General features: G+C 38.7%; 1 protein-coding gene across 1 annotated transcript in view; it reads left to right on the forward strand.

The window, feature by feature from the left end:
• APBB1IP (amyloid beta precursor protein binding family B member 1 interacting protein) overlaps positions 1-18,107 on the forward strand; it is a 62,987-nt gene that overhangs the window by 22,754 nt on the left and 22,126 nt on the right. The window contains exons 5-9 of the mRNA XM_021533110.2: positions 1,384-1,461; positions 4,828-4,987; positions 7,578-7,699; positions 14,499-14,573; positions 15,701-15,844. Coding sequence (XP_021388785.2) covers positions 1,384-1,461; positions 4,828-4,987; positions 7,578-7,699; positions 14,499-14,573; positions 15,701-15,844 — 579 coding nt within the window. The remainder of the gene's footprint in view (positions 1-1,383; positions 1,462-4,827; positions 4,988-7,577; positions 7,700-14,498; positions 14,574-15,700; positions 15,845-18,107) is intronic.

Here is an 18,107-nt window from a genome sequence, read left to right on the forward strand (position 1 = left end):
GAGTACTTTAGCTACTGTTGAACATACCCCAAAACTTGGGATGAATAAGATAACTCTCTCTTTTTTTGCTATGATTGTTTGATAGTTTGATATGTCAGTAACAGGGAAGTGATGGCAATGCTTAGTTAGGCTGTTTCTTGCAAGTACATCTTCCATGAGTTGCAGCCAGTTCTCTTGGTGCAAAGACCACTAAAATTATTACTTTAGGGTATCAAATGGAGGCTGAAGGTAACAGAAATCTTGTGTGGAAGCAGAACAGGAACTTTGTCCCACAGTCCTTGACTGGAAGCTGGTAGCCTGTGAGTAGTTGGTAGCCTGCCCCTTTTAAACAAAGGAAGCTGAAAGTAGGAGCAACAGGGACAGCAAAAATCAGCAGAGAGGCAAAAAAGCACAAGTGCAAAACAGTCTTCAGTAGAGGCAAAAGGGATGTTAAGTTGGAAAGAAAATGAACCAAGGCAGCCCCAGAAACCACAGTCACTCACTGTCCAAAATGTGCTTTTCCAACTCTGAATGTGACTGGAGGAGACTTCTGGAAGAGATGGCATAAAGGAACAGTCCCAATCTGTACAGCAGTCACAGAGGCAACACTAGGCACCTACATTTGGTACATGTAGCTAAAATTGCTAGCACCTGAGAATCCAGTCTTATTGGATCAGAAATGTCAAAAATGTCAAGAGAGAGGCATGATATTGATTGAGCTGCTTTGTAAAAGGAGAGCTGGGTGATACTAAGATTTTTGGTATTCTTACTGTGGAATGAACTTGTGTGTTCTATCTAATTGTGTCTGTGTTAATATGAATAGGTCAATTCATAGAATAAAAGCCATTATATAATCCAATTAATTGAGGTGTTCCTCTCAGTAAGTGTCTGTGCAGTAAGAGATCATATGTGGCAAGTCAAAGAATTCAAGTAAATTAATGTACTGAACACAGAGTATAAAATTATAAGTGTAATTGCAAGCCAAAATTTCAGTAAAATCCTACAAATTCTAGTTATCTTACCCTAATGAGAAGAGAGTTTTCTTCCAAGCAGCTGCATCCACAAAGCTTTTTCACTAAGTCTAGATCTTCCTCCACCTTCTCTTTTGTATCAGCTGTATGTACAGAAACATAGGGGAGTCCAGTTTTCAGGCATTCTTGTAGCATTTGAGGAACAGATTGTATAAGAACTATATGTCTGAGCAACAACAGGGAGCATTGGACTTATAAATCAAAGCTTTGGCTGAAACATTTTAGGTCAAGGAAGGCTATCTGTGTGTATGAAGTTTGCTGTGACAAGCTTTATCTTCATGATATAAGTATCAAGAAACAGCCATTTTCAAGTAAATGTAAATTGCTGAGATTACTTAACAAGAAATATACCAAGTATCCTGTGTCTTTTCAGGAAGAACTAGAGGCAAAGGCTAAAGCTGACAAGATTAAACTTGCATTGGAGAAATTGAAGGAAGCCAAAGTTAAAAAGGTAAGCCATAAAATAGCAAATGCTACCATAAGAGCTACCACCTAAATATCTGTTAACATTCATCTTAAAAATAAATTTCTTACTAAAATGATTAGGATTTTCCATATTTTATCTGCAAAGATAAATATACTCTGTGGAGCTCTTGTTATCTACCTCGAGAGGTCTCCGGGTGAATGCTACCTCCAAGGGATATTGCCCTGATTTTTAAAAGTGTTAAGTTTTCTTTTATAGTTCTTTTGAAAGTTTTGAAGTTCTCATAAAACTTCTTTATCTTTCTAATAATTTTTACATATTTCTACTGTTAATGTAAATAATGATTGTTTTACATTCTTCTTTGTGGGAAGAGAGAATTGATAGACTATTATTTGGACCAGTGTAGTTAGAGAAGTAGCAATTTCATCCTCCAATCCACTGTCACTTTTAGAATTCTATATATTGCAAAGTCAGAAATAAAATTGAGTCTTTTTCTCTCTTGAACTCACCAAGCTTTTGTGTACTCATTTCGTGTCCAATAGCAATAAAGGGGCTTGTTTTTAGAGGACTTGGAAAGTGCTGCCTCTTTTTCTTTTTTTCAGTGTTGGGGCAAAACCCAGTGTTCTGCTAAGTTGCTTTAGAGAAAGAAGAGTGTACATGAAAATGTTGCTTACTTACGCTGTGCTGATTCCAGGAATATTAAACTTCTCTTTACAGTGGCTGTGGATTTAGCTAATCCCTATTAAATTAATGAGGGTCTTGTAAATCTTTTCACAGGAGTGAAAAATAATTAATGAGGGTCTTCTTGCTAAATCTTTTCACAGCAGTTGTAGTAATGTACAAGCATAATAGAAATTATTTTAGACCAACAAGTTAGAAAGCTTCCAGCCAATGTCTGCACTGTTCTGCAGTGTACCAGTAATTATGCCCACTCATCCTAAACTAGTGTTCCATCTGAACTCAGCAGAGGCAGCAGGTGTTCAGTAACTCTGAAAAATGGATGTGAACTAAAAACAGTCATGACCTTTCAGTCTTGCTCAAATAAGATGGGAAATCTTGGAGCCTGCAGAGCTTCTAGGAAGAATGGAAGATTCCAATAAATTTGGGAATGTCCAGTCTTGAGACAGTTCCCACAGAACACTTTATGTTCATGTACAGATGCACCTCCTGAGAGAATGTCTTGGGAGGATTTCACCAGTGTTGACTTTGTAAAGCTCTGTAACTAAAGTTATGACTGTTCACTGGTCACCCTCTTTTCCTTGTAATGTTAGCAATTCTCCTTTGGGAGACTTTTTCCCCCCCAACTTTTCCCCCTGCCCCCAAATATTTAGAACTATACAATAGAAGTAAGGTTCAATCTTGTGACTGTGTCTCTATAATGAAATTACTGTGTCATTCTTGAATTCTAAATTGACTAAATATTGTCAAGAAAACTGCTTTTCTCTCTTTTACTAAAAGCAGAGGGTAGGCATAATGGTGAAATGCAAGCTCACAGCCTTGGGCTTCAGGAGAGCAGAGTTTGGCTTCTTCAAAGATCTTCTTGGAAGAGTCCCATGTGGAACTTCCTGATGGGAAGAAGGGATCAAGAAAGCTAATATTTAAGGAACACCTCCTCAGGAGAGTTTCATCCCAATGGAAGATGATCAAAAAGTATTGTGAAGATGATCAGGAATATCTCCTGTGAGGAGAGGCTGAGATTTCTTGGGGAAGAGAAGGGTCTGTGTGGTGCTTTTCTATCTCTAGAAAAACCTCAAAGAGGGTGCAAAGAGAATGGAGCTGGGCTCTGTCCAGTGCTTCCCAGTGATGGGGCCAGAGCCAATGGGCACAAACTGAAACACAGGAGGCTCTGAACACCAGGAAACACTTCTTCTGTGGGAGTGGGTGAGCCTGTCACAGGTTTCCCAGGCAGGTTGTGGAATCTCTCTCCCTGGAGATGATAGCAAACCATCCAGACAGGGTCCTGGCTGTCGGTCTACAGGTGGTCCTGCTTGCCTGGGCAACTGGACTGGATGACCACTCGAGGTGCCTTCCAATCTCAGCTGTTTTATGATTCTGTGAAGATGGAAGCTGCATGCATGTTTTTGAGCAGTCAGTTATAACCAGACAAAAATCTGCTTTTGCCTTAAACGTGTTAAGATTATGCATGTACAACACTTCTTTTCTGTATAATCTGTGCTATGGCTCAGATGCGTATTTTACAGAAGATTCTTTGTACAAGGATTGGAATCAAAACAAGTTCATTGCTTTTGTTACATCTGTTTTTGCTTTTCAGAGACAGTGTAGATTTTCTCTTGGGGATCATAACTCTGCTTCTCCGTGACCATATACACAGATTGTCTCTACAGAACCAAAGCTTCTTATGGATACATTTTAAAATAGCTATTTAAACAACACTATATGGAAAGTTCTCCCAACTCATCAGCAATGTACAGACCTTGTTGAGAATTATTCTATACTGTTTTCAGTACTAATGGAGCATTTTAAGTACTTTCTTTTAATGTACTTCCAGTTCTTTATCGCATTTTATGTACGTCAGCATTTTCTGCATTGTTTCTCTGTGAAGAAAGTTCACTCTGTTTCTTGTTTAACAAATACTTCACCATATAAAGAAGTAATGAGTGTCTTAGGTTGATTTGGTCAATGTTAGTAATTCATGAGGGGAATAGGAGGGACATCACTGATCTTTTCTCTGTGGTGGCCAGTGACAGAACCCAAGGGAATGGTCTGGAACAGACTCTTCAGGAAAGTGGTCACAGCACCAAGCCTGAAAGTGTTCAATAAACATTTGGACAATGCCCCTGGGCACATGGAGCAATGCTCTTGAGGTTGTCCTATGCCGGGCCAGGAGCTGGACTCGGTGATCCTGATGGGTCCCTTCCAACTCAGCATATTCTGTGAACTCATCTGTTTTCTTATTCATGACAGCTGAACTATGGCCCATCTTAGTACAATCCAATTTCAGGATATTTTGTTGGCATGGCAAGATTCTTCCATTCTTTTTCTATTTAAAACTAAATTTTCCACATTTGTAGCTTGCATTAAGGATGCTCTGTCCTTTTGCACTTGGTTTCCCTATCAGGCATTTTCCTTAATTGCACATGTAGTAGATTTAGAAAAGATATTAACTTCTGCCTTTTCTTCATAGCAATTTCACCTTTCCTGAAGTCATGCATAGGACAAGGCTTAATTTTATTTTTAGAGAAAAAAAATCTTTATTTTGGTATAATGAGAGAATTTCTGAGCTGTTTTATTCTCTCAGCTTGCTGTGGGACAGGATGCCTTTGAATCAGTAATAACCTTCAACCTTTATCTTTCTTATCTGTGTTAGCAGATTCAGACTAGTCCTTTTGTTGCTTCTGAAATTAACTGACTGTTCTGTGACTTTGTTCTCAGCTTGTTATCAAGGTGCACATGAATGATAACAGCACAAAGTCCCTAATGGTGGATGAGCGTCAGGTGGCACGGGATGTTTTGGACAATCTCTTTGAGAAAACCCATTGTGACTGCAACGTCGACTGGTGTCTGTATGAGATGTACCCGGAGCTGCAGATTGGTGAGTGGTGCAGTGACACAGCACATAGCAAATAGACAGAGGGCTGGTAATCTAGAAAGATCAGGTAAGTGTTGGTAATCTTGAAAAGATTTTATTTCTCCTGCCCATGGAAGCAGGAGACATGTGGCATGTTCCCTGACATTGGAACATCACAGACTCTAAGCTGAGGGATGCTGCAGGAATATGTTTGGGTGTAGAAATGAGTTCATTCAGTTGTGCTGTGACCTGCAGAAGACTTCTTGCTTTTCACCATTTCCATTATTTTATTTTACACAAAATTAAGGAGCCATGTGAATTTCAAGTAATGACAAACTCAAACACACCAGTACTTAAATCCACTTTTTGAAGAGAGGATGCAGTGCTGGAGTGCTGTCAGAAGGCTTATATTACATACTGGCCAAACAAATGTTATTAAACAAGACTCCGTGAGGGGTAAATGGTTGGATTTTTTTTTTGTAAAAATTACTTGTGCTACTTTAGTCCCAGGTAATCCTAGGTGATTTTGGTTAGTGTTAGGGTATTGCTATGGTAAGGAATTACTCTCGTAATGAATAGAAATTATTTTTAAAGCCAGGACAGAAGAAAAGTATCAAAGGAAATAAACTTGTATCTGGTTCAAGATAAAAGGAAAAAATTATTAACTCCTGATGGAGTGATCTATTACGAGGTCCAGGTCTGCTGAGGGTGGAGCCTTTTTGTTTGCAGAAGGCAGTTTCAATATGAATGGAATGATACATGTTCTTTCTTCTGCTTCTTCTGCTTTCTTCTGCTTCCAGTTAACTGCAACATGCAGTTAATTTTGTTCAAAATCAGAACAATGTGAACCATTATTGATTTTCACCATATACTTCTTGGCTGCTGTAGAGCTTTATTACTATCAACACAAAGACAGAACTTTTCTGCACTTCATCTTTCTGTCTGCTCTCCACATTAGTATTAAACAGAATAAAATTGTGTTTACTTTAAGAAGCAAATCTGAGCAGCAAATAATTCTTGCTGAACTGAAGGTCCAAGCTATTTTTGTATCACAAGATCCTTGACAGGTTGTCTTGCATATGTGGTTATTTTGATAGACTATCACTGTAAATAAAATAAACTACCATTTAAAATTAAATACATGTTAAATATCACAAATAATCTCAGTAGGGAGATGGTAATGTAACACTGTACTGTACCTACCAGCATCCATTTTGCAATAAAGACTATTATAATATTATAAAAGGCATCCAAATTTGACTTTTTTTAGGTAAATTAATTATTAGAAAGACCTTCCTGAGGATGATAAAATCACATTTTTCATACATTCAAGAAAATCCTGGTGCAACAAGTGAACAAACACAAATATATATGGCAAAAATTAGTGTTACTGTCTGAGAATTGTTTCATGCATTTCTTAAACTGTAAGGTACAGTTCGTTCTTCAAACCATTAACGGAGTTTTATATAGTGCTTTCTATTTCCAGTGCATTGCAGAAGTACCAGTTGCTAAATGAAGAGTTTATATTGTTGGTGTTAAAAGCTACCAGGTACATGCAAATGGGTCTTGAAGCTAATCTCATTCTGTGAATTTAATTAATTCACAAGATAGAGGTTGGATGGGATGTACTAAACCCTTGTCAAAAGTAACAAGTGTTAAAGAAAGCATATATTCTGTAGGCTTTGTTGCTTCCTCTGATGCTAGGCCAGTCTAGGCCATTGGAAGATGTGATCAGCAGAGACTATAGGAATGGGAGTACAGCTGTTCCCAGGAAGCTGCCAAAATTCTACTGAAAATTTGAGCTGGGTGAATTCCCTATCCCAGTACTGAATTTGGAGAAAAGTGCAGGTTGGGACTCTTCAAAATGACCTGTCAAGTTATGCTGAATTCCTTTTCTTTTAAAAGGCGTTTTATATTGAGCAATCTTATATAAATAAAACTGAAGCAATTTCAGTTACCTAATCTCAGCACATCCTGTGGCTTTCCTGGGTGGAGGAGTGAGGTTCAGAGTAGATGAGGAGGGGACAGAGCTGACATTAGGTCTCTCACATCCCTGGTAAGGTTAACTACAGAGATGCTGGGTGAACCAGTATATCTTGACATCAGTTCTCAGTCTATATTTTCTATTTTCTCTACTTTGCTATTTGTGGGTTTAAGTACAGTTGCTTAAAACAAACATATTTTATTTTCAGTGCATAGAATTCTCCCTTCTTCCACCCCTCAGTCTGCAATACTGCAAACCTTAAAAAGATCAAAATCAATCAAAAGCAGAAATCATGAAATACATGGGTGTAACTGTCTGCTCCTGGTGAGTCACTGTTTCCATCCCTTGCAGTCTTCAAACAACAGTACAGAGATTCAGGAGGAATCCAAGAGCATGGCATAGCTACATAAGGTGCCTTCTGTAGCTGCGTTGCCCTTCCATGTGACACAATTTCATGTGATGTGTGATGGGTTCTGCACCCGTCTGTGCAGTGGAAAAGAGTGCTGGACTCTCCAGCCCTGAGTGAGGGAGCATCAGATAATGATTACATTCTTACACAGGAATTTCTGCAGCCTCAGGAGAGGGCAGAAACAGTTTGAATGTCTTACATTATCTTCTCTGTCTCTCCAGAAAGGTTTTTTGAAGACCATGAAAATGTTGTTGAAGTGTTATCAGACTGGACTCGAGATACTGAGAATAAGGTTCTGTTTTTGGAAAAAAGTCAAAAATATGCTTTATTTAAAAATCCCCAGGTAAGCTAACATGATATTTGGATAAGAGTCTAAACTAAGGTCATTTAGTCTGCATGCTGCCTATTACATGAATAATTTGCTTTCAGCTCTGTCAGTTCAGAGAAAGCAAAACTTGTATTTTCAACAAAAAAAACCTGCCAGGATGTTGAACACAGGATTTAAAAATTAGAGTTTTCTGCTTTTTTTCTGATACTGTTTTAGAGTCCTGTCTGTAGAGGTAAAAATTGAAGCATGTAGTTCACCTCCAGTACAAGCCACTGCTTGGGTACAGCTCTTAGAACTGTGTGAGATGGCACAGCTGTAAAAACCTGGCCTTTGTTTTTACTACAGCTTCTACACTATTTCTGCTGATGAATATAAACATTTCCTTGAAGGCCCAGTATTTGCCAGTTGTACATGAAACTTCATAAAGGGTATACTGAATGCTATAGAGGATTTACTGGATTTTGTTTATATTGGGAAGAATTGGGTTATCAGTAACTTGTGCACATTAACTTTGTAAAGGAGGGTCTATACACTGAATTGCATCAAATTATTCAGATAAGTGTATACACAAATTGTTTTATTTCTTGTGTTATGTGGTCAAAGCTGTATGTACAAACATCCTGGAACATACAGTTGCTACATTCTGGGGCACAGGAACTTTTCCCCATGTCGGCTGACTGTTAGCTCACTGAGCATGTGGTTTGTTCCTAAGGGCAGCAAGAAAAGAATGAGCAATTCAGCATTGCCAAAAAAAAAAAAAAAAAAGTCAAATATGTAATTTGGCAGCAAATCTCACCAAGCTGCTCATTAGGAAATTGTTTTTTTTAATAGAATGAGCCTATGTTTCAAATAAAACCTACAGAAAAGAAGTTTCCTTCATTGATATAAGTATCCACAGTCAGGGAAAGAAAACTTATCCTGCAGTGTACATGGATTAATATTGATTTTTAATATGAAACAGCAAATCCAAGTTTAGAAATACAATATGGTGGCTCCAAGTGTCCTCCTTTCTAGAGCATATAAACCTACCCAGCAGCAGAGGTTCAACTCCACATTTGATTCATACACTGTAGTGTTATTCGGCTAAATGGTTTAGAGTAAGGCTCTGAACTTCAAACAGGAAGTAAAACTTAGATGAATATTCTGCTGTGATGGATATTGCATTTTGGTGGCAATGAAATTTAGAAATAAATGTGACCTAAAGCAAAACCAAACAGAAGTGTAGGTCTGTCCTCGTGTCTCAGCTGGATCTGGACCAGTCGCAGTCACAGAGCTTTAGCCCCTTCATGATAAGCTCTAAAGTGAACAGTCTAAGGAAACTGGATCAGTTGTGGCTATCACACTGTTGAAAGATTTTGGCAGTAATAAAGTCTGACCATCTGTCAGGCATGGTAAACTCAAACATTGTGAATGGGGAAAATAGTACAGTCATATCAGCACTTTGTGGCCAAAAGAAATCAGTACTGTACAGAGCTCACACTAAATACTGAAACATGGTAAAATGCATATCTGCAGTGAGTCCCTGAAAAGGCAAACCAAGCGGAAATGCTGAGCTGTGGGCGGTAGGGTGCTTGATTACCCAGCAAGCTACGTACGGAAATTATGGTGTAACCATTGGGAAACTGAAATCTTGTGCTCTGGGACTGTGTCCTCAGTATATTCAGCCTCCTTTTGGCTCAGTCAAGCCTGCCACGTAAAACTCATTTTGGGAGTACACAAATTGCAGAGTGCTTTTTTTGACACACCCTGTGGTGCTAATGCTGCAGCAGCTGAATTCTTGGTTTATTTCGTGCTCATTCTTTTGGGTTTTGTGGAGATCTCACCTTTTTTTAACTTGTAGATCTTTTTCTGGGTAAAAAAAGAGGCAAATTCTAAAGGTGGCCAGGTGCCAGTTTATTCTTAAACAAATTAGTGATACAAAATTTTCATCACAAAGATTTGACACAATTAGTGCTTTAAGAAAATCTTTTAAAGATGTGCAGATGCCTTCCTAAACCAAGTAGACCTCTGAAGAAGGTCTGTGACCTGTGCCAATATTTATTGTTTCTTTCTGTGAAGTAGTTATAGACCTATTTAATAACACTTAATTAAAAGTTTCATTTTCTGAGGGGGAATTGAGGTTCTGAAATGCAAGATTTATTCTCTATATGCTGCAATATATTGCTCAGTTCATGCCCATGGCTTTTTTTGAAGATTGTCATTCTTGTCATGCAGCACTTGGTAATTTTTCTGCAGCTTTGTTTCTGAAATATTTTTTAAGTGTTTGGAATACCTTTTAGAAAAACCTTCTATAAAATTCTCAGGTGTCCCCCTTGCAAAGAAGACAGGCACACTTTTGCCCTCTGCTCACTGTGACATAATAGAGCCTGTACTGCAAGTCCCCTGTAGGGAACTAGCAGTAAAAGACTGTTCCATGAATGCCATCAGTGACTCATCTGCAGAGAGGGAGCATCACAAGTCTGTGACTAAAGAGTGAAACAAAAATACATGCTGGTACGTGGGCAAATAAAGAGAACCTTTACAACATTGGAAAGGTGATGCTTTGTCATATGGTTGAGTGATGCTGGTTTTCTCTTGAAAGGAAAGCTTGTCAGATCTCAACACTTCTCTTCAAAAAACTCAAAGAATAATTCTCAGCTAATATCTCAGTATTCTCAGATACTATAAAAGGAAGAAAAATGAAGGAAAATAGTTGTTTTTGAGGTGTAGCTGAATCTAAACTCCTTGCTGTAAATGCTTGTCATGCTCTTTGAACACTATCTTACTTCTGTTCACATGAACTTCAATTTCCTGTGTTTTTCTTTTGATAAAATCAAACAGTGCAGGCAATGCCACCTATATGTGCTTTTGTTTGTTTGTTTTCTTATTATTGGACAGTATTTATGAAAACTATTGGAAGTCTGTACAGTGAATACGTTATGCTTTTGCTCCCTCATATGTAAGCCAAAAGCTAGATCTACACCTTCCAATGGAGAGCCCATACACTGAATTGGTATTTTATTTCTTCTGAAGAGCAAGAGTTCTCAACAGCATTCAGAAGGAGGTGGAGTAAGAATTTGTAGTATTTTCATTACAAGGCAGCCATAGCGAGTTTCATGGTTGAATATTTCTCTGCTATCCACCAGGTGGTACTTTTGTTTTTCACCAGCTTGGCCACATTTATGAATCAAGGTATTCCTTTTGTCTCCACTGCTACTCAGTGATGGAAACATAAAAGGGTGTTAGGGAACTTGGTTATTGAGTATGCTTGCAAAAGTGCAAAGACATAGAAGTGAGAAAAGGGAGATGTTTTTCACTGTGCTCCCATTGTTTTCTCTTTTTGGGATTTCAAAAGAGCTTTAGCTTTAGGTTCATGTATTTGTATTTTTTTTTTTTTTTACTTTTATGATCTTCAGAGCAATTATAGGCATTTTGTAATAGTTTTAATGTGCAAGTTCCTAGGGGACACACCATGGTTTGAGTTGCAGATAAGACCTTGTTCTGTTTTATGTTTTCTGCACAAACCATGCTTCACTGAGCTGGCCAGTTCTTGCCTCATATTGGGTGCAGGTTGCATGAGCATAAGCTGGCAGTCCATTGCTCAAAGAAGCTACTCATGACTATGAGGCAGCTGCCTTGTTTTATTCACACTGCTTGATCTATGCTGTTGTGGATTTTTCAGATCTTCTGGAAAATTAGTCTCAAGAGCTTGAAAGCAAAAATACAACCTAAGTGTAAGAGGAGGCAGGGGGGAGCATGCTGTCTTGGAGCACCTGGTTTTTGCCATGCAGAAAGTAGTTGCTGCTGCATTCCTACTTGGATGGGTCTATGAGTGAAAAAAGTGAAAGGTGTGAGAGAGGTGCTATTTCATTTAGGAAATTAATTTTTTGAGTATAGAGACATAAACACTGATCAGAGAATTTGATGGTGCAGTAGTTAAGTACTGTTTCTATCATGATCCATGTTTGCTTTGCTTACATGCCAACACAGATGGTCTTGGACACTACTGAAAACACTTTCTTTCTTCCATTGTTTGGGCACTATACAGTGCAGAGAGATACACATTGATTGTTTTTTTACCTGTCTTTCCAGACAGAAGGAGAAGGCTGTGTCCCTAAGTGGAAAGGTTGTATGTGTAGATTTGTCTTTTGAATGTAAGAAATAGTTAATTCTCAAGTCTGCAGAAATATGTAGAAAGCTGCCCTGCAGCTACAATTTGTCCCACTAATGACCTGACATCCCAAACCAAACATGCATTTCCCAGTGGTATCCTCACACAGGAAAGAGCTTGCTTTTTATCATGACCTTTGACTACTGGACTTGAAATGACCTCTTCTGGACACATGTGATTTGCCTCTAGGATGAATGCTTCTGATCAAAAATAGAAGACCACACAGTAATGAAACAAGCACAGTGTTTGGTCTGCTCCCCAGTTTTTTAGCCACTGACAAATTATAAGTACTATGTACTCCAGATTTCAGGAAAGAGACATAAAGGAGGTAATCAGTAATAAAAGAAGTGTGTGTTGACAGGTGAAAGACAACAGTGTACATCTGTGTAACACTGGGTTAGGTGACAGAGCCCCGTTTCCCTAATGAAAAAGCTGTGGCATTAGAGATCCTGCATGGATGTCCTTACAAACTTTCTCTCTTTACAATTGATTATTTCAGCACAGGGTTGTCTGGGCTTCTGCTAAATAAGTGCCAGATGCCTGAATGTGAATCAGTTGTAGTCAGAGGAGCTTTGTTTTTGTATTATCAATCCATAGAAGGTTGACTAAGACAGATGGATGCTCTCCCCACTAGTAGTAAAGTTGATGAGCCAAGCCTTGTTGAGACAAAACATACTTACCTTGATAAATCTTCGTTGTGTATTTTAGTGGTTGTGCTATGTCTTTATAATGATTTAAAGAAGAAGCTTCCATGTCCCTGGACTTTTCAAATCCATCCCAAGGTCTGAAGGTTCATCCTAACAGTGCCCTCTGAGGCTTCAGGGCTGCAATAGTGCTGCCTGTCAAGGAGAGCTGGTGCACATGCTCAGGTCACCGGGCTCCAGCTGCCCAAAACTTTTAAGTAGGTTTTGTTTTGAGCTGATTCTGGGTTTTTTCCACTCTGAATGTGGAATATCTTTAGATATAACTGCAAAGCTGTGGTCCTTAGTGTTTGCTTTACCTACAGCTTTGGACTAAAATTATGTTCAGTCCAGTCTGAAGCCAGCTGCATTTCCTAGGATAACTGCTGATTGTATTGAATGTTAAAGTTTCTCACGCCATAGGCATAGCATCAGCACAGGCCACATTGCACATGTCTGTGTTTTTGAGCTCCCCTGACTTAATGTGAACTTCTAAGAAAACAGTTTTTAAAGAACTGGTTTTGAGATCCAGACCTCTTCTGCTTCCTCTCCTGGTGCCCCTCCAAAAATGGTCTGTTCTGAGGCTTGCATTCTGGCACACATCTGTTCACAGCACTACTTGGAAAAGAAGATGTGGTTGTGTGGAAGAGCAGGGTTTCACTTCAGATAAATTGCATTGCTGTAAATGTGTCCCACTGGCAGGGCAGATTTGCTGCTTGTTTGTTTCTTTCTTATACTATGGCAACAGCCTGTTCCTTTATTTACACACTTCTCACTTGTATTTTGGTAATGTTTGCATTTATGTTGCAGTTCAGGTGTTGAGGAGAATTCTAGGCATGTAAATACATTGTTACTTCCTCATAGTCTTGAGACATGAAAAAATAGAGATGAAAAGTCAGATAAACTGAAAAACTGTAAAGCACAAGTGTAACCATTCTGGCCTCTAGGCCGCTACTTCCATCCTTGATCTCCCTGTTTCCTTCATTGCCTTACAGTCTGCAGACAGCCAGCTCTGCTTGTCTGGCCCTGCTTGTTGTGGAGCAAAGCCACTGCACATTCTCCAGCACACAAGTCCTAGCATCCTAGACAAGTGGGAACATTTGTCAGAATTTGCACATAAATCCAAGTGCTGTCCTTTTGCCCATCTGTACAATGCAGATAGATGCAGGCTGGTTATTGCTATTTAACAGTGGGTGAGTTTGTTTTTGTGGGTGAGGATGTCCTTGAGGCACTGTGGTTCCTTGTTTGTACTGTGATCCTCTGATGGCAGCTACAGTGTCAGAAACAGAGTGCAGGCTTTATTTTCAGTAGGCTGGAGCACATGTGCCAAGATATGGTGATCACTTCTTCAGATTTCTTCTAGATTTTTGAACAGTTTCTTCACTGCATAAAAGTACTTTTAAGAGCATGAGTAGGGGTACTAAAGTAGAAAGCAGTAACTTTGGATAAAGGCTTTGGCATATAAACACTTTAACTAAAAATTGAGAACTGAGTTATATCCAGAGTGCAAAATACAAAGCATGCAAACTAGCAGATTAGGTTGTAGGGAAAATGCTTTCTAGCTTTTTGATACTGCATTGTATTCATTGTATATCAGCATGCAATCAAATGTTAGGCTCTCTACAACCTGTAATAATACAGAAAGCAGTGAAAATTGGAATGCTAAAACGCAAACCCATTGATCCAGAAAAACAGCTAAAAACATAAGCCACTGGTTTTCATTTTTGGAGGCCATGTTTACATGGGCAAAAACGATCTTGTATTACTTTTGAATTATATTCAGAATAAAAATTTAAAATTCATGAGGAGGCAGATGTGATAAAACTTATTTGTAAGAAGAGTCCATAAGCATGTGTCTCTTGCAGCTGCTGATTGGGTACTCAATATTGAAAGACTCAGTAACTATTGAGTGAGTTTGTAGAAATCTAGTTACTTGTATTGCTGGCTTTATAATGAACATTAACTTCTTTTGTGTCTTCATCAGAATTTCTACCTGGCAAACAAAGGGAAGAAAGAAAGCAAAGAAATGAATGATAAAAACAAAGAGGCTTTGCTGGAGGTAAGCCAAATTATTAGGCTGCTGATGCAAATGCCACCATTTGCATCTGCTCTGCAGTAACAGCATGTAGTTCTTTGTGGGAAATAGTGTAACAACAGGAAGTTCTGTGATCCTTGGTGTCTTTGTATCTCAGGTTTAATATGTTGACTTTCCTGTGCATTGGCTGTTCCTCATTAAAAATGCAGATTGTTCACTCTTAGGCCAGTCCTTGGAACTTTTCATTGTTAGTAAGGTTGATCAGTACCGAACAATTATCTTTAGGTTAGAAGTGGCTTTACATCTCAACTTACTAGCTGTGCTACAACAAAAAAAGACATATTCACTTTTCTAGAAAGTCTGTTTAAATTCTTGCCTTTCCTGCTGAAGTTTTATTTCAGAGGTATGCTTGAAAGAGAAAAATGCAGAGTTATTTGAAAGAAAAGATTACCACATTTCTTCAGACAAGCAGTTTCGTAAAAGCTCACAAAGGAAATGCTTTGCTCAGGTGACTAAGGACTCACATTTCAAAATTAGTGCATCTCATGAAGGCACCAGATGTTAACCAGCAGAAGTCCTGGTGAATTCTAAATGAAAACATTAAGTGATAAGTGATAAGGGCATTAAAAATTACCCAACAGTAAGTATTCAAGCAAACAATTAGTATATCTGATTAAACAGTGTTTTAAATGCTAGCATGTATTTCAAAAGTGAAGGCAGAGATTGAGCTGTTTTTAGAGCTATAAGCAGTCTGTAAAGAATCTCTCTACCAAATACCAAAGTATTTCTCTACAGAACCTATAAACACTGCAGTAAAGAAAAAAAACCCAACAGTATCAGCCACTCTGTTCTATGGCCTTCGCTGAGCACATCTATGTCTAGTTAAAAGCCTTTGTAGGTTTTTGCTTGACCCTAAGGACTGGAGGTTTTGCAAGCCTTCTTTATCAGTGTGTGAGCACCCAGCATTATCTTGGAAAAGTTTCCTTTGCCTGTGTAAGGTATTCATTTCCCTAGTAACTGCACTCCCCATGTTCATATGTTCACTGTCACAAGAAATGTCTTTATTTTTCAAAGGAGCATTTTTCTGCTATATATTGATAGGATTGTGCTTAAATGGACTTATTTTGTGCATTATTATTCTTGTTTCACAGGAAAGCTTCTGTGGGACATCTGTCATTGTGCCAGAGCTTGAAGGGGCCCTTTATTTAAAAGAAGATGGAAAAAAGTCCTGGAAGAGGCGTTATTTTCTTCTACGAGCTTCTGGAATTTATTATGTACCCAGAGGAAAAACCAAGGTCGGGAAGCCAAATAATCCTTTTAGCAATAAAACAATTTGTGGAGGTGCACGTGTAGAATTCCCAAGGTGACATTTGAAGAGCACTGTCTGGTGCATCTGAGAGGGCTGAGATTACTATGGGTCAACTTTGACTACACCACTTGTGCAGATACTAGAATGCAGCCACTGAATCCTGTCACGTTTCTCTCCTTTTGATTTCAAGGGATAGATAAAAGCATTAATAAAACAGTGCTCCTCCAGAAGGCAGATGGGGAAAGAAAAACAGCATAGCTCCCGTCAGCTGGTGGTGAGCTGCCAAAATGCTTCACTGTTATATGGGTTTTCTATGAAAGAAATCTTAAAAAGTTGTCAAATAAACTAATTTCTTATCACAAAAAAGGTAGACTTTTACTTTGCTTGATACTGACTTTCTGCACCAGTAACCAGCACATGAAATGATGTTTTTCCAATACAGTGATCTGTACCTAGAGAATGTGTTGTCTTTTATGGCTTTTTAAGACTGCCCTTTTTGTAGAAAGAAGTGAGTCAGAAGCATCTATTCAGCTGAATCAAATTCACTTACATTGAGTATTACAAATTCTAAAGAGTCTGAATTGCCAGCCCTGGATGTATTGCACATAAGGGCAGCTGGCTTTTCATTTCTGCAGTGATGAGGTAGAACAGTGAATTCTGGGACTGCTGGGGGGTTTTTTGTGTGTTTTTTTTGTTGTTCATTTTGGGGTTTTGTTGTTGTTGTTTTTCTGGGGTTTTTTGGTTTTTTGTTCATTTGTTTGGGTTTTTTTTTGTTGTTGTTTTGGGGTTTTTTTGTGTGTGTTCTGAAAACCACTTCTGTTACCACTTACAGTTCTGCTAATGCTTTATATTTAGAAATGCTGCTGCTGGTGAAGCTTTACTGTTAGCATTTGTGCTTTGAAATTTAACTCTTCTGCTATTTCCTGACTAAAGCACAAAGGAAAAAAAAAATTATCTTGTAAAGGGATGTTGTGCTCTTGCTCCAGTGACTTGTTTATAACCTAACCACAGTGAAACAGATCACCTTACTGCTTTCACAGCAATTTATTTTGACTTTACCTGACCATGAGTAATGGCTTTCACACCTCAAATCAGGTTGTACACACAACATCCTATCAATTAGGATCTAGAATGCTATTTAGAAGGCACTTAAGGTGGGAAAAGTGTAAGAGTAGTCAAATGCAAAGTCCATCTTGGACATTCCTTGTAGCATGCCTCCAACAATGGCCAGTAGTACAGTGCCAAAGCAAGGCAAGCATGTCCTGAGAGTTACTCAGCCTTTTTTCATCATCCAGTGATGCCTGTTCCAGTGACTTTCCATCACAGTGCAAATGAGGGAAGTGATTTCTTTTTTCAGGTGATAGGCTGTAAACATAGGCTCAGATGGAGCCGCACAGTCCCTCGTAACAGCTGTTTAACACTTTATGGCCTGTTCATCATTACAGCCTGTGTACCACCCTGCCTATAACTGAGCAGTTTGAGAAATTGTGTGCTTTAAAGTCACTATATTACCACCACCAGTCTAGCTCTTTAGGAGATAGTCACAGCTCTTTAAAATGGTAGCTGTTTGCTCCTGCATCTGTAACAGCCTTCAGCAAAAGACTGAAGCTGTGGCATGTCTTAGCCATTCCAGAGAAAGCTGAGTGCATAATGGTGATCTAGGTGTTTACTGCACTCTGTATTGGAACAGCTGAGGATGAGGTACACATGTCTGTTGTGGAGATCTAATCTCTGGGACATGAGCAGGATGCTGCGGTGTTAAACATCTTAAAGCACTGCAGTAGAATTCAGTAGAGCTCTTCAGTCAAAGCCCCTAAATTATGAGAGTTCATCCTTTGACAGGGTAGCATGAAAAGTGCACGTGCACCTTGCACATCATTCAGTTGTGGGCAGAGCAGTCTTTTGAGGTATATAAATGAACAGTTGGCAGACAACAGTATCTTCAGCTGCTGCAGCTGTTTTAAAATTCATCATATATATTCCCATTTTCAGTATTTACAAAAAAACAAAGTCATCTGGCATACCTTTGGCACTTTGTACTAGCTGTAAAATACATGGCAAAAGTGAAAATACAGGGGCACATTCAGATAATTTTATACTCATGCTTGTGGTGGTTTTTGTTTCAGGGATATTTGTTAACAAACCAGCCCCGTTGTCTTAATTTCTTTCTTCAGCATTGCTCTACTTATATCCCATTCAAAAACATGCTGTTAATGGACAGGGTCACAAAACAAAATCATTATAATTAC

Source organism: Lonchura striata, chromosome 1 (genome assembly GCF_046129695.1).
Source record: "Lonchura striata isolate bLonStr1 chromosome 1, bLonStr1.mat, whole genome shotgun sequence".
Lineage (NCBI taxonomy): Eukaryota > Metazoa > Chordata > Aves > Passeriformes > Estrildidae > Lonchura > Lonchura striata.